At 44.6% G+C, this 12,651-nt stretch overlaps 1 protein-coding gene and 1 long non-coding RNA gene across 22 annotated transcripts; one reads left to right on the forward strand and one right to left on the reverse strand.

Moving 5' to 3' along the window:
- Nucleotides 1-2,182: 2,182 nt before the first annotated feature.
- LOC123076981 (uncharacterized) lies at nt 2,183-11,538 on the reverse strand. The gene is made up of 2 exons (XR_006436326.1): nt 11,192-11,538; nt 2,183-2,602 (listed from the first exon to the last, which is right to left on the reverse strand). It is a non-coding gene; the product is annotated as an uncharacterized lncRNA (long non-coding RNA).
- Nucleotides 2,737-10,871, forward strand: LOC123076980 (uncharacterized). Of its 21 annotated transcripts, none has more exons than XR_006436321.1 (12): nt 2,739-3,747; nt 3,841-3,930; nt 4,078-4,153; nt 4,729-4,767; nt 5,414-5,652; nt 5,740-6,354; nt 6,690-7,621; nt 7,770-7,843; nt 8,949-9,022; nt 9,139-9,233; nt 9,678-9,773; nt 10,215-10,870. XR_006436321.1 is itself a non-coding variant. In XM_044499154.1 (7 exons), exons 2-6 carry the CDS (start codon nt 6,329-6,331, stop codon nt 9,693-9,695), a joined length of 462 nt encoding a protein of 153 aa, XP_044355089.1. In that variant the 5' UTR covers nt 4,774-5,652; nt 5,740-6,328; the 3' UTR covers nt 9,696-9,773; nt 10,215-10,871. The 21 variants fall into 21 exon arrangements, 1 of the variants encoding a protein (XP_044355089.1); XR_006436320.1 differs by having other exon boundaries at nt 9,139-9,228; XR_006436315.1 differs by lacking the exon at nt 9,139-9,233 and adding an exon at nt 4,949-5,105 and having other exon boundaries at nt 2,741-3,747; nt 10,215-10,869.
- Nucleotides 11,539-12,651: the final 1,113 nt, after the last annotated feature.

Below are 12,651 nucleotides of genomic sequence, written 5' to 3' on the forward strand. Positions count from 1 at the left end.
ATTTTTTATGGTAAATGTTTATATTGCTTTATACAAACTTGATCAAACTTTACAAAGTTTTGACTTCAATCAAATCTAATATGCGGAGTAAATAAAAACGGAGGGAGTACTTGTTTGAAACCTCAGTTTGTGGCGAGTCGATCAATAACAATTTTGACCATCCGTCGGCAATGAACCAACAATGACAGACTATTGCGTGGTTGTGCACTTCCACAGAACTACCGAGCTTAGACATCATGGTTGACTAGTTTTGGCTTTACAAGTTCTAACTCACCGGCAATCTGGATTTTCTCATGAAATTTTCGAAAAAATATGGGGCAAGGATAGACAGGGGACATTCACCCACCTCGCTTTGGTGTCGCAGAAAGTTCTTTTATCTGTGGCTTCCCGAAGGTAATGGCGGTGGATGTCGAAACAAGTCCAATTCAAATCGTCGTGAGGCTGCTTAGAGGTCACCTGGGACGGTTTTGGCTCAACTTGGAGGGATGTGTAATTGAGTAAACACTATTAGGAAAAACGCTAGCGTAGTTTTTTTGCTTATCAGTAGCGTGGGCACCCGTGCTACTACTAAGACGCTATAGCTAACTTTTAGCAGTAGAGCGTTTTTTACCCCGCGCTACAGCTAAAAAAGTTAGTAGTAGCGCGGTGCACCCACGCTACCACTATTAAGCACCTACGCTATTACTATCTAAGTACCAGTAGCACCCCACTTACACCTACGCTACTACTATCCAAGTACTAGTAGCCCCCCACTTTCCCCCCACGCTACAACTAACTAACTAGAAATTAAAAAAAGACACAAAAAGTCAGATGCAGTATTCATGGATGGAAAAGACACGTCCAGTGTAAATAAACTAAGTTCACAGAACCATCTTAGCACTTGCAGCATTCATGGATACAACATTGAACATCTCAACTCGAGATCACGAGATCCCATTTAACATCAAATGCAAACAACTAGACCACTTCTCTAGATGTATCTATCAAGGCTCGGAGTTCAAACGTTGGTGGATCCGAACACTCCCTCGCGCCGGATAGTGGCGTCGAGGTCCTCCACCTCGGCGACCTCCGGCGTCGCAATGACCTGGACGATCATCTATGCGGCGCGATCGCCGGGCTTCATGATGAAGTCCGCCTCCGAGTGGTTGAGAGCACGACGCCCACCAGGCCGCAGTAGTCCACGTCAATCACCCCTGCGCCCACGTCGGAAAGTGGAAATTTGTTAGTGGCGTCCGCATCCAAATCCAGTAGGGTATTTTTTTTTACTTTTTAGCACATGCACATGAATCAATAGTAATGCATAATAACAAGAAAAAATAACCATGAATCGTAAGAAAAAGATCATTCTTTGGGCCAGGTTGATAGTTTCGAGGCACGGGAAAGGATAATATTGGTAAAAGTCTTCATTGACAAGAAAAATGGACCGAGATTTCTCAAATGACATTTGTTTCACCAACGATGATTAATGACTAGGCAAGTAAGATGTACCTGAGCAGCATCAGCATACCCTCTGATCCTTGCTAGAACTTAAAGGCCAAGGTTGTTAGCTTTCTCCCCTCTCACTAGCACAAGTCCAGCAGCACCATCGATGTACATTGAATAATAAGAATGGCACTAGAGTTACACTCAAAGTAAACATTGCTTTGCTTAATTTATATTAACCATGGAGAAAGCCTAAAAATTGAGCTACAAAATAATCTAGCTTTAGTACACTATTAAGATGATACATTTACTACTGAAGATATATAACATAGTGTGGCTGCATACTGCATACAGAAGGAAGTTTGATCATGTAAAAATAAAGCTACAATGCTACACTAAGAAGTGTCAGAATTCTGAATGGAACTGTTCAGTTTAGAAGTATTCAACAGAGACACTTCAATCACAGAGAAAAGGGGTAGTATTCCGGAATGGCAAGTGCCACATTTTCCATGCACTTGCAACAGGTTTTTGTATAAAGTCAGCCCAATGACTCAGTAACTAACACATTTGGTTGAGCGTGCTGTAGCATTTCTAGATGCATGTTGAGTTTACAGTTCTAATTCAGCAAAAATAAATAAAAGGTTATGCTATGGATTCAAAAGTTTGCTTCAAATCCCCCCATTTTTCACATGACTTCAGAGTATCGACCGTAGAAATTCATAGTACTGGCAAAACAGGAACAGCTGAACCTCCTACAACATGTCTACAATGGCACGTGAATTGACAAGAAAGTACGGGTAGATTTACTACCCAACAACAATGATTTACTCTGAGCAAGAAACAGCAAAGTTGAATTCAAAAGGCCTACACTATGAATTCAGAAGTTTGCTCCAAGTTCGACACACACAAATTCAGAGTACCGACGATTGTTCTACTACCAAACAACAAAGAGATGAGCACATTGCATCGAGCAAGAAACAAGCAGCACGTCAGCAATCGACTAACTTTAAGCATTCTACTGCATACTCCGTGCCAGTGTCCATCGATGGAGGAAGCGGAGGATGCAGCAAGCAATACCGATAGCACGCAGCATGCGCAAATCAAACGGGTCGGCAAGGTGGGGACGTCTGGTGGTCTCCGCCCGCTTCACGGCCAGCATTTTCAGGCTGGTGAACAAATCCTGCAACATAGAACATCTGGTCAGGAAAGCAAAGCAAGGCAAAAGAAAGCAGAGTGAGAGGGGGCGTCACGGACGAGATCTGGCTCAGAGAGGGCCGCGAGCCACCGCGACTTCCTGCTGCCCCTGCTCTCCACGGTCGCCAGTGGTGGGTTTTCGCCGGCGGCGGGCGCGCGCTGCGGCGTCTCCATGAGAGAAAAGAGAAGAGGAAAGGAGTGTTGTATTTGTGGTGGAATAACAAAATACAGTACCACTACACAGGTAATAGTAGAATACACATCATGCACGCATCCAGGGCATCCAGGGCTGCTTCCGTCGTGGACTTACTCAACGCGCTGCAGGTCTGGTTCGACAATTTGGTTTATGGATTGAAACCGTTTAAGACTGATGCGTCTCTGTCCAGACTAAACCAAACCAATCCAATACAACCCATTATGCGTCGCGCAAAGGGCGCTCGCTCGCCCTGTCCACGTAGGCAGAGGGACCACAGCGATAAAAAGAGAGAAAAAAAACGAACGCGGCGCGGGATTAATTGCTATGTGAGTCGGTCAAGTCGTCTCTTCATTTGGAAGAAAGAGAGAGAACCTGAAAATCGCCTCGAACTCCACCCCTTCTCTCCAGATGCACGCGACCTCTCCTTTCCTCTCCAATCTCTCTCGTTTTTCCTTCACATCGGCAAGGGTTGCCGCCGCCGCCGCCTCGCTCACTCCCCAAATTTTCTCCCCCCTCCCCAAATCCTGCAGCGGCCGCCTCTGCTGCTCCTGCGCCTGGTCGTCGCCGCCTCTGCTGCTCCTGCGCGTGGTCGTCAGCGCCTCTCCTCCCACCTCAGCGTCCAACCGCCTCAGTGCCTCTTCCTCTTCATCTCGGACGGCGTCGAGTGCGGCCGCCCCGTGCTCTCTCTCTCTCTCCCAGGTCGACCCAGGAGGAGCTCGAGCGGCAGCGCTGGTCCACGGCGCCGTCGTTGTTGGCAGGAGCGTGAGCGCACAGACGGTCGTCTCCCTCCGGCTTCATGTCGCCGTCCATCAACCCGTGAGGTCAGTCCCTGCGTCCTCGCCTCAACCCTCGCTGTCACGCAAGCCTTCTCCTCCGTCCTCTCAATGTTTTGCGATGAACTGGCTGCCGACGCTGCAGTGTAGACCACCATGAAGGTGAGATTGCCCCTCCCTTACCCGGACATATTCTTCTCTTTTTCGGATCTATTGCTGTTGTGCTTAGTGGTCGTCGATGTTCTGTCGTTGCAGGTGGTTGTTGGTTGAATGTCAGAGTTGTAGTTCTTCATCGATCGCTGATCTTGTTCGTCTCTGAATTCTGCGCTTGTCATCGTCACCATGGTATGGTTTGTGGTCTACTGATGCGTATCCATGGATGTTTCTGTGTCGATTTTTGGTTCGTGCCTGTGTCAATTCATTCACGCTCATGAACTGTTTGATCTTATGTCCCCTCACTGTGACACGTTACATTTGTTTATCTTTTTTCAGAAATTGAACTAATCGACCCCAGCTCACAGATTTGCCTTGCTGTTTCATCTGCTCAGAGTATCATCTTTCTGTTGAGGTTCGGTTTTCAGCGCTTTTCCTTGCTACTTCAGTTTATTGTGTTGTTTCTTGTATGAGATTCCAAGCAAGCTTGTTGAGTTCGTCCTTCTTCTTCTTAGAGATTGTGAGGAAAATTGTTATGATCGAGTGTACAAACATATATTTGAAACAAATTCTGCTGTGCTATACGCTTTAAAACGAGATGAATCTAACTGAACCTGTTTGTGCCGTTTGAAATTCAGTTATGTGCAAAGAAACAGCAAAGACAGGTTTACTGTACCTTTTCTTGTATGAGATTTCAAGCGAGATTGTTCAGTTCGTTCTTCTTTTTGTTCCTAGAGATTCTGAGAAAGATTGTTATGTGCCGCTGTATAAAGATGGATTTGAAATCAATTGAGCTATGCTGTACGCTTTAAGAGGAAATGAACTTAACTGATAAAATTCAGTTATCTACAGAGAAACAACAAGGAGGCTATGATCATATATCATCTTCTACTCTGTACATGTTTGTTTGAATTCATGAGGGTGCAACAAATAAGAAAATTACAACACCAATTCTTTTGTACTAATCAGTGCGCTTATTCTATTATGCAGGTATATGTGAAGGTTAGTTGCATGGATAAGGCCTTCCAAGTAGGTTTTGCCTTGAAAGTTAGATACCACTTCATGTTGTAAAGTAGACAAAATGTTAATGATCTGAGATTAACACATGTTTATATTGAATTATTTAAGCGATTGCTGCTAATACTTGACTAGCAACTATGTAGCACTTTCTGCTTGCACAAAAAAAAATGAATTTCTATTGTTATTGCAGGTATTCACTAATACAGAGTTGCATCCAAAAATAAAGTAGATAAAGCTTTTTTTGAAAATCAGGGGCCTCCCCCCGGCTCCATATTTCAATGAAGAAACTGAAGCCATACGAGTACCACAACAACAAAGTCTAAAACAGACTCTGAATCTAAACAGGGGTAAAACAGTTCCCTGAACGCCTTATTACAGACCCAAAAATCAGAATCTAAGTGGCTAAACTTCGGTTCACTAAAAAAAATTACAAGGTTGATTAACAGCAGCTTACCTTGACAGGTTCAAAATCTCAGTTCGTGCATTCTACTTCAGTTGTTTTACACTGCCCTTCTCATTTTTTTTATCTGCTGCTGCATACTTTTGATTCATTTTGGTCTTGCATATTTGTGACACTGTCTCTATCTGGTGCCTTTTCCAATAGTACTGCATTTTTTTATTGGTTTTCACTAGCTGGCATTTCCTACTATTTCAGGTGGTGCGCAAACCTGGTAGTAAAGACCTACAAAAAGTCTGAGGTGGAAATTTACGTCCTTGTGAAGGATGAAGGTGGTCGCCACACTGCCTTCTTCTCAAACTACAGCCCACAGTTCTACTTCAGGACAGCTGACATCCGTGGGAAAATCGAGTTGCCTCCGGACGTGAAGATGGTTATGCCTGGTGACAACATAACTGCAATCGTCGAGTTGATGTTGCCTGTTCCACTCGAACCAGGTACGTCTACATTGATTCAAACTTTGTCATCTGAATCGCTTTATAGTAGCAGAGAAGAACTTCATCTGACTGTTATGTGCTCTGCAGGGCTAAGATTTGCGCTCAGGGAAGGAGGGGGGACCGCTGGTGCCGGAGTCATTGCCGAAGTCATGAGCTAATAACAATAATATGTTCCAGACCTTTCTCTTTTTACTTCTCAATTAATTCGAGATTTGTTTTGTAAGGATTTCAATGCTGTGAATCAAATGTCAAACGTAGGAAAAACAAATTAAGGATCTAAATCCTACAATTTTTAAAATAAATTTTCTATGAATCAAAGGAGTCGGTAGAGTAGAAGCGTGCAGAACACTAGCTACTGAAATATGAGTACGGCCAGAAACATCTCTTCAACTTATTAGTGCATATCCAACGCCCTCCTGTAAAACGTCCAGACCGACGCGTCCGGACGCACTTGGTGGGAGTATAAATCTCATTGGATCAACATTTAAGTAGCAGTAAGTAATGACTACAGACACTCCATGCATCTACACATCGCTTGCGTCTCTCACTCTGAATCTAATCTTCAGATTTCTGTTGTCCACCACAAAATAGCTTGATTAAGGATACTATGGGATCTTGGAGACCTCAGATGTAGGTGAGGATGAGATGCCAGATATGAAATTATGAAGGATGAGACATGTCTGAAGAAGAAGGCTCGGCTAGGTATATTAGAACAATCCATGTTTTATTCTTGGCACTATACAAGTGCATCTCCTCTTTTACTATAAATAGCACGATGCACTAATTTTCTTACGAGTCTGATAAATATGTGTAATTATATGATTATTGGAGCCCACGTATATTTTTAAGAAATGCAAGTATGTGGTATTTGCTTTTCATTTGTGATAGACAATAGTAGAAAGAAAATATGGTCCAAAAGTATGTGGTGTACAGTTTATAAAAACTTGTTGGGCTGAAAAAATGAAATATGATTTAGTGTTAATGGAAGAGAGATCTTGATTTCTGGCTTTCATTTTATTCGAGTTATTTATTTTCAGTTCTACTCTTGGTACTACGATCATGTGGCCTGCCATCGAGGCTCGGATGCGCAGAGGTAGTAGTTACAAGCCGGTGGCAGCAAACCAACAACTGGCCAACGACATGCGCACAACCATCAACTGCCATAAACTGGTTCCCCTGCTTGTAAACTGCTCGATTTTCATTGGCTTGATGCCAAAAATTGGTTTGCTGCCAATCAACTGGTTCGCCAAGTGGATGCATCAACTGGTTCTGTCCGTTCCCACATCAACTGGTTCTGTCCGTTCCCCTGCTTGTAAACTGCTCGATGAAATGCGTGACTGTTGCTTCTTTCAATGTGGGATCTTTCCTGTGTTGCTTGAGTCATGAGTGCGTGTGTGCCATGGATCTATTGTTTGCTGCTTCTAAGAGCCGATGGGATTTGGTTTATCCTCTTCCCAGGGGCCTTTTCGCCCATGCTGAATATTTCTAATGGCATTAGTTGAAGGCCTCGTTTAGGTAATTAAACTGCTAAATATTTCAGTCCTGCAATCAAACCGGCCCCATATGGAAAGTTTCTAAGGATTTAAATCCTCCCAAAATTATGTGGAATCCCTTTGAAACAAATAATTCATTTTTTGTGCCCCACAAACCACTTTGATCCGTTATGTTAGTAGGAACGAAGAATAATACTACAATGTTTCTTTACACATTGTTCAAATTATTTTGCACATATTACATGCAGATTTGGCTTCACTAAAGACCATGGTGGTCATATGGTGCATGTGTCTAGGAGTAGGGTCTTGAACTAAGAAATTCCCTCTTCTCTTTTTCGGATCTATTGCTGCTGTGCTTAGTGGCCGTGGATGTTCTGTCCTTGCAGGTGGTTGTTGGTTGAGTGTGAGAGCTGTACTCCTTCATCGATCTCTGATCTTGTTCGTCGATGAATTCTGCGCCTGTCATCGTCGCCAAGGTATGGTTTTGTGTTCTACTGATGCGTGTCCATGGATGTTCCTGTGTCGATTTTTGGTTCGTGCCTGTGTGACTCCATTCATGCTCATGAACTGTTTGATCTTATGTCCCTTCACTGTGAGACGTTAAATTTGTTTTTCTTATTTCAGAAATCGCACTAATCGGTTCGTCGTCAGATTTGCCATGCTGTTTCATGTGCTCAAAGGATCATCTTTCTCTTCAGGTTCGATTTTCAGCACTTTTCCTTGCCGCTTCAGTTTATTGTGCTTTTTCTTGTATGAGATTTGAAGCAAGTTCATCCTTCTTCTTCTTCTTAGAGATTCTGATGAGAATTGTTATGTGTACAAGCATAAATTTGAGATCAATTCTGCTGTGTTATACGCTTTAAAACGAGATCAACCTAAGTGGACTTGTTTGTGCCGTTTAAAATTCAGTTATGTGCAAAGAAACAGCAAATACCAGTTTACTGTAACTTTTCTTGTATGAGATTTCAAGCGAGATTGTTCAGTTCGTTCTTCTTTTTGTTCCTAGAGATTCTGAGAGAGAATGTTATGTGCCGCTGTATAAAGATGTTTTGTGTTGCTGACGTTTAAAATTCAGCTATCTACAGAGAAACAACAAATACCAGTGTACTGTAGATTTTCTTGTATAACGCTCCAAGCAAGATGGTTCGGATGGTTCTTATTTCTCTTCTTAGAAATTTGGAGCAAGATGCAGTATGCATTTCAATATGTAAAAGATGTCTTAGCTCAAGATTGTCTAAGCTGAAGAACAAGTGTCAACCAATTTGTATCATTGCAATGTTATTTGTTATTGTTTATTCATTTTTGCTTTCTTCCCCTTTTTACATTTTGAGAAAGTTGAGAATATATGTTACTGCTGCATTAGTAAAGTCCTCTTAGATGAAAAGATAATGTTATTAGTTATCGCATCGATGGCTAGAGAATAGTTATGTTGCCCACAAGAGTTTTCTGAATTTTATGTTGTAAATTTTCATTTCTCTAGGCCTTTCATTCTAACAGCGATGCCCTAAGAATAGTTATGTTGCTCACAAGAAATGAACCAGACAGCCACGAATAACTTGTCTCCGGGTAGTTAATTTTATGGTGCTTTCCATTCTGCATTTGAGGTTCGTTATGACATATATCCCAGTGATGAATTTTTCAGTAAACTGGTCTTTATGTCCTCAACTATTAGGCTGAATATTTATTGCATATCAAAACTCACATTTTTAAAAGCACTTCCTGCTTTATTTATGTGTTATCCATTGTTCTTTAATCCATAAGCCCTTGATCTTAATATATGGTGATGTAAAATTTTGCCAATAGGTTTAGAGACGAGGATCCAGAGAAATATTATGCTCAGCCATCCTTCTGTATCAACTTCTGTATCAACTGTAACGGTGAGATCCCACTTGTCATGGAAGCTTTCTCTTATCCTTCTATAGAAACCTATTCCCTTCTTGCCAAATCCTTTTTTTAATTGCAGATATTGCAATTATTTATCTTTCCTTGCAAGGATTACATGATCTACACAACAGAGACTTTGAAATACACAAACATGATGATGATTATAATAGAGGAAGTACAGTGGCAAGCACCAATCAATGTGAGGTCAAAACATAAAGCCGAGAAACAACACCTGCCACATGGCACTCCCTGTTTCATGTTGTTTCTTATGTGATCAGCAGATAACATGCAATGAAGCATTCGGTGGATAATTTGCTTGCCATGTTTGCCACTGAAAATCTTCTTTGTAATTATCTTCCAGCTATAATTATGTATGTTTGGATGTTGACCTGAAGTTTTTTGGTCATCATCATGGACATAGTCTCTGTCTCTCTGAACCTATTATATTCTGTAACTTTGGAGAATATGCTGGATGTTCACTATTGCATTAGATTTTAAGCTAATACTATTTGAGATATATGGGTCATTGGATAAGTAGGATCCACTATACCGAAGTAAACATGTCAGAAGTATTTATTACTCCCTCCGTCCCATAATGTAGGATGTTTTTTTGACACTAATGTATCTTTCATCTGCTTTATTGTGCAGGTGAGACTTTTACATTAGCTATGGAAGAAGAGGCCAAAGATCAAATACTATGTCTGCACCATCAGCAAGACATTTGCCAAACCAGGGCAATGCATGGTATGTTCAAAATCATAGCCTGCTCTTCATAAAGCTAATGTTTACTAACTTCATCATGTAGCAAGTTATATCTCCGTATTGTAGAGTGTCACTTCTTATCATTTTTTCTCATAAAAAAATGTTGATTGATTGTCACAGAATATCTGCACTTTTCACTTTAATTTTTCAACACCAATGCTGGTGCTTTACTGCCATGCCCACTGTCTATGTGAAAATGACAAATTTGGTTTTCTATGTCTATCTACAATGCTGATTTTCTTTCGCCGTTATTCTTTCTCACTCTAATAACTTGTTATGCTCACTGACATTCATCGAACTCTCTTTTGCATAATATTTTGTTACTGCATATGTTCTAGCTGAGCAAATACTACACAAGTTCTAACCTGTAATGCTTGAGAAGAAGTCTTGCCATGAACTAACTGTTACTCTTTGTCTTCACAGTACTTTCACATGGAGTACACTGAGGACAAGCTACAGAAATACATCAAGAAGATGATGACACATTGCCACTCAAGCTCGGAGACGGAACCGTGAGCTGCGATGGTCGCTACATGCTTGGAACCGACAAGAGGGCCACCACATCATGACGAACTGTCATATGGTTTCGCCATCACGCCAACATCAAAAGAGGGCGACATGTGCGCCTTCCATTTCAAGTGCAAGGAAGGGCACCGCCTCTCCTTCACCAACCAGTCTCTAGGCATAACGTCATCAGCAGGACCTGTCTTCTATATATGACTTGACGATTCCGTGTTGTGATGGTCCGATGAACTCTGCTTCTCTTTTGGAGACCGCCTACATGTTGGAGCATGTGCACAACTCCGCTACCAAGGCAAGTGCGCACAGGATCGCACAGGAGGCACGCCTCGGGCGCGCCCCAGCCTCTAGTAATAGGTACAACCCAGACCAAACTAAATCAATTTAAGGGATTAGCCTATTTCATTCAATCCAAAAGCAGTCCAACGGAAAAACTGACTGAAACTGTAGCTTCAGTCCAAACTATTCACAGGCTTAAATACACAAAAGTAATTAGGTGGATTAGTAGTAGAAGAAGCGACCTAGGTAGCACCCAAGTGAGATGCTAGTAAATTACTTGTGTATATGGGTGAGACAAGAGAAGAGGTAGTAGTTCTCTGTACTCTGTGGTGCGGCTGGGTAGAGAAGGAATTATGGGCTTGTTTAATGAAATAAATTAACAGTCAATCCATGGACTATCACCGGCTGCAAGATAGCACTAGTCTTATACTCCAGCATGAAGATTATAATATGCAGGCAGACTCGGTGCAAATAGAATACAGCAGCAGTGAGTAGTAAGTATAATTAACAAAGAGAGAAGAGGATCTGCTCTGCTTTGCTTTCGTGCCTTGGTAACAGTAATTAACAGAAGATGAATGTGCGAAGAAGAGCAGGAGCCTTACATAGGTACGCGACGGGTGGGTTGCTGGCCTCGACCTCGTTGGCGACGCAGAGGATGGGGGCGATCTCGATGAGCGAGGAGGGGACCACCTTGCTGTCGCAGATGGACTCGCCCAGGTTGCCCGCGGTCTGCGTGCGCAGGATCCTCCTGCCGCCAGACGCCGGGGTGGAGGACGCGGCGCCCGAGGGCTCCCGACCGCCGCCGGTGATGGATCCCGCAAGCTCCGGCCTCACAATCACCGATTATGGTGGATTCTGGCAAGAACACGGGAGGCGCCCGAAACCCTAGCCGCGGGCAAAGGTGCAGGCCCGTGTGGTGGTGGTGCGGTGGTGGACATGCTCAGTAGTAGCGTGGGGTACCTCACCTCACTTCGCTATAGTTATTCGCTTATTAGTAGCGCACGTTTTTGCCACCCGTGCTACTACTATGTCCTGTCCGCTTGAGATATTTACTAATAGCGAGGGGTTAATGTGGCACGCTACTACTAATTACCGAAAAAGGTTCCCCCGGTTTGTATACAAAGCAACCAACCGAACCATACAGGAATACATGCTGGGGTGGAAGCAGCACAGTCACGCCCAAAAGAAATGACAGAGAAAGAGCAAAAGAAACAAATGCCGACCACGGCGGATCAACAAAAACGAAGAAGCCTCGCGAACGCTGCGCCCACCAGGATCTTCCACTAGGCTATAAGACTCCGAAACGCCGGCACCTATCAACACCTCCAAGAAAGGATCGCGACGATGACGACGCTGCTGCCAAGGGTTTCCCCCGGTACACGACGAGGTGAAAGGAAGGGTAGCCCCCGACGCCCTCCCAGAAGGTCAGGTGGCACCCACAGGCGCCACCGCGCCGGTGTCGGCCACGCCGACAGGGGTTTCCCCCGATCCCAACCCACACCTCGGGTGCTCCGGATCCAGCCACCAAACCAACCATCACCCTGCGCCAACGCGGTCATGAGGCCTCCACGCCGTCTCACCACGGCCCCGCGAAGTGAGGACAGCGCGACGAAGAATCAGAGCCCGGACTAGGGCATCAGCACCGTCGTCACGCGGGAGGGCCCCACCTCCACCGTCCGCGAGGTTAGCCGTCCGGACGCAATAGCAGGAGCACACCAGGCCCGTGGGCCCACGGGCCCGGCCGAGCCCTCGTGGGCCCGTAAAGCTCCCGCCCTTGCGCTGCTGCCGGCACGGCATCGGTGCCGATGCCCCATATCCGAGCCGCTTCTCCTCCTAGCCGCGCCGCAGACAACAAGGCCACGCCGGGGGGGCCGGCCCGCTAGGACCCAGATGGGGCCCGCCGGGCCCAGATCTGGGCCGGGGTAGCGACGTTAGCCACCTGGCACCACCACGTCGCCCCACCGCCAAGGAGCGACACCGACACCACGCCTGCCGCCGGGCGCCGCCACAGGGCCGCCGGACCGCAGCCAAGCCGGGCTGCACCGCCGCCGCCTCCCTGCCC

This window comes from Triticum aestivum, chromosome 3D (genome assembly GCF_018294505.1).
Source record: "Triticum aestivum cultivar Chinese Spring chromosome 3D, IWGSC CS RefSeq v2.1, whole genome shotgun sequence".
Classification (NCBI taxonomy): domain Eukaryota; kingdom Viridiplantae; phylum Streptophyta; class Magnoliopsida; order Poales; family Poaceae; genus Triticum; species Triticum aestivum.

What these genes read in the sequence shown, in the direction of transcription:
- LOC123076980 (XM_044499154.1), top strand. Translation starts at nt 6,329, where the DNA reads ATGTCTGAAGAAGAAGGCTCGGCTAG. An exon ending in GTCCGTTCCCACATCAACTG is followed by an intron (nt 6,944 to 7,531) that starts GTTCTGTCCGTT and finishes CTGTCCTTGCAG; the next exon opens with GTGGTTGTTGGTTGAGTGTG. An exon ending in CGCCTGTCATCGTCGCCAAG is followed by an intron (nt 7,622 to 7,769) that starts GTATGGTTTTGT and finishes TTCTTATTTCAG; the next exon opens with AAATCGCACTAATCGGTTCG.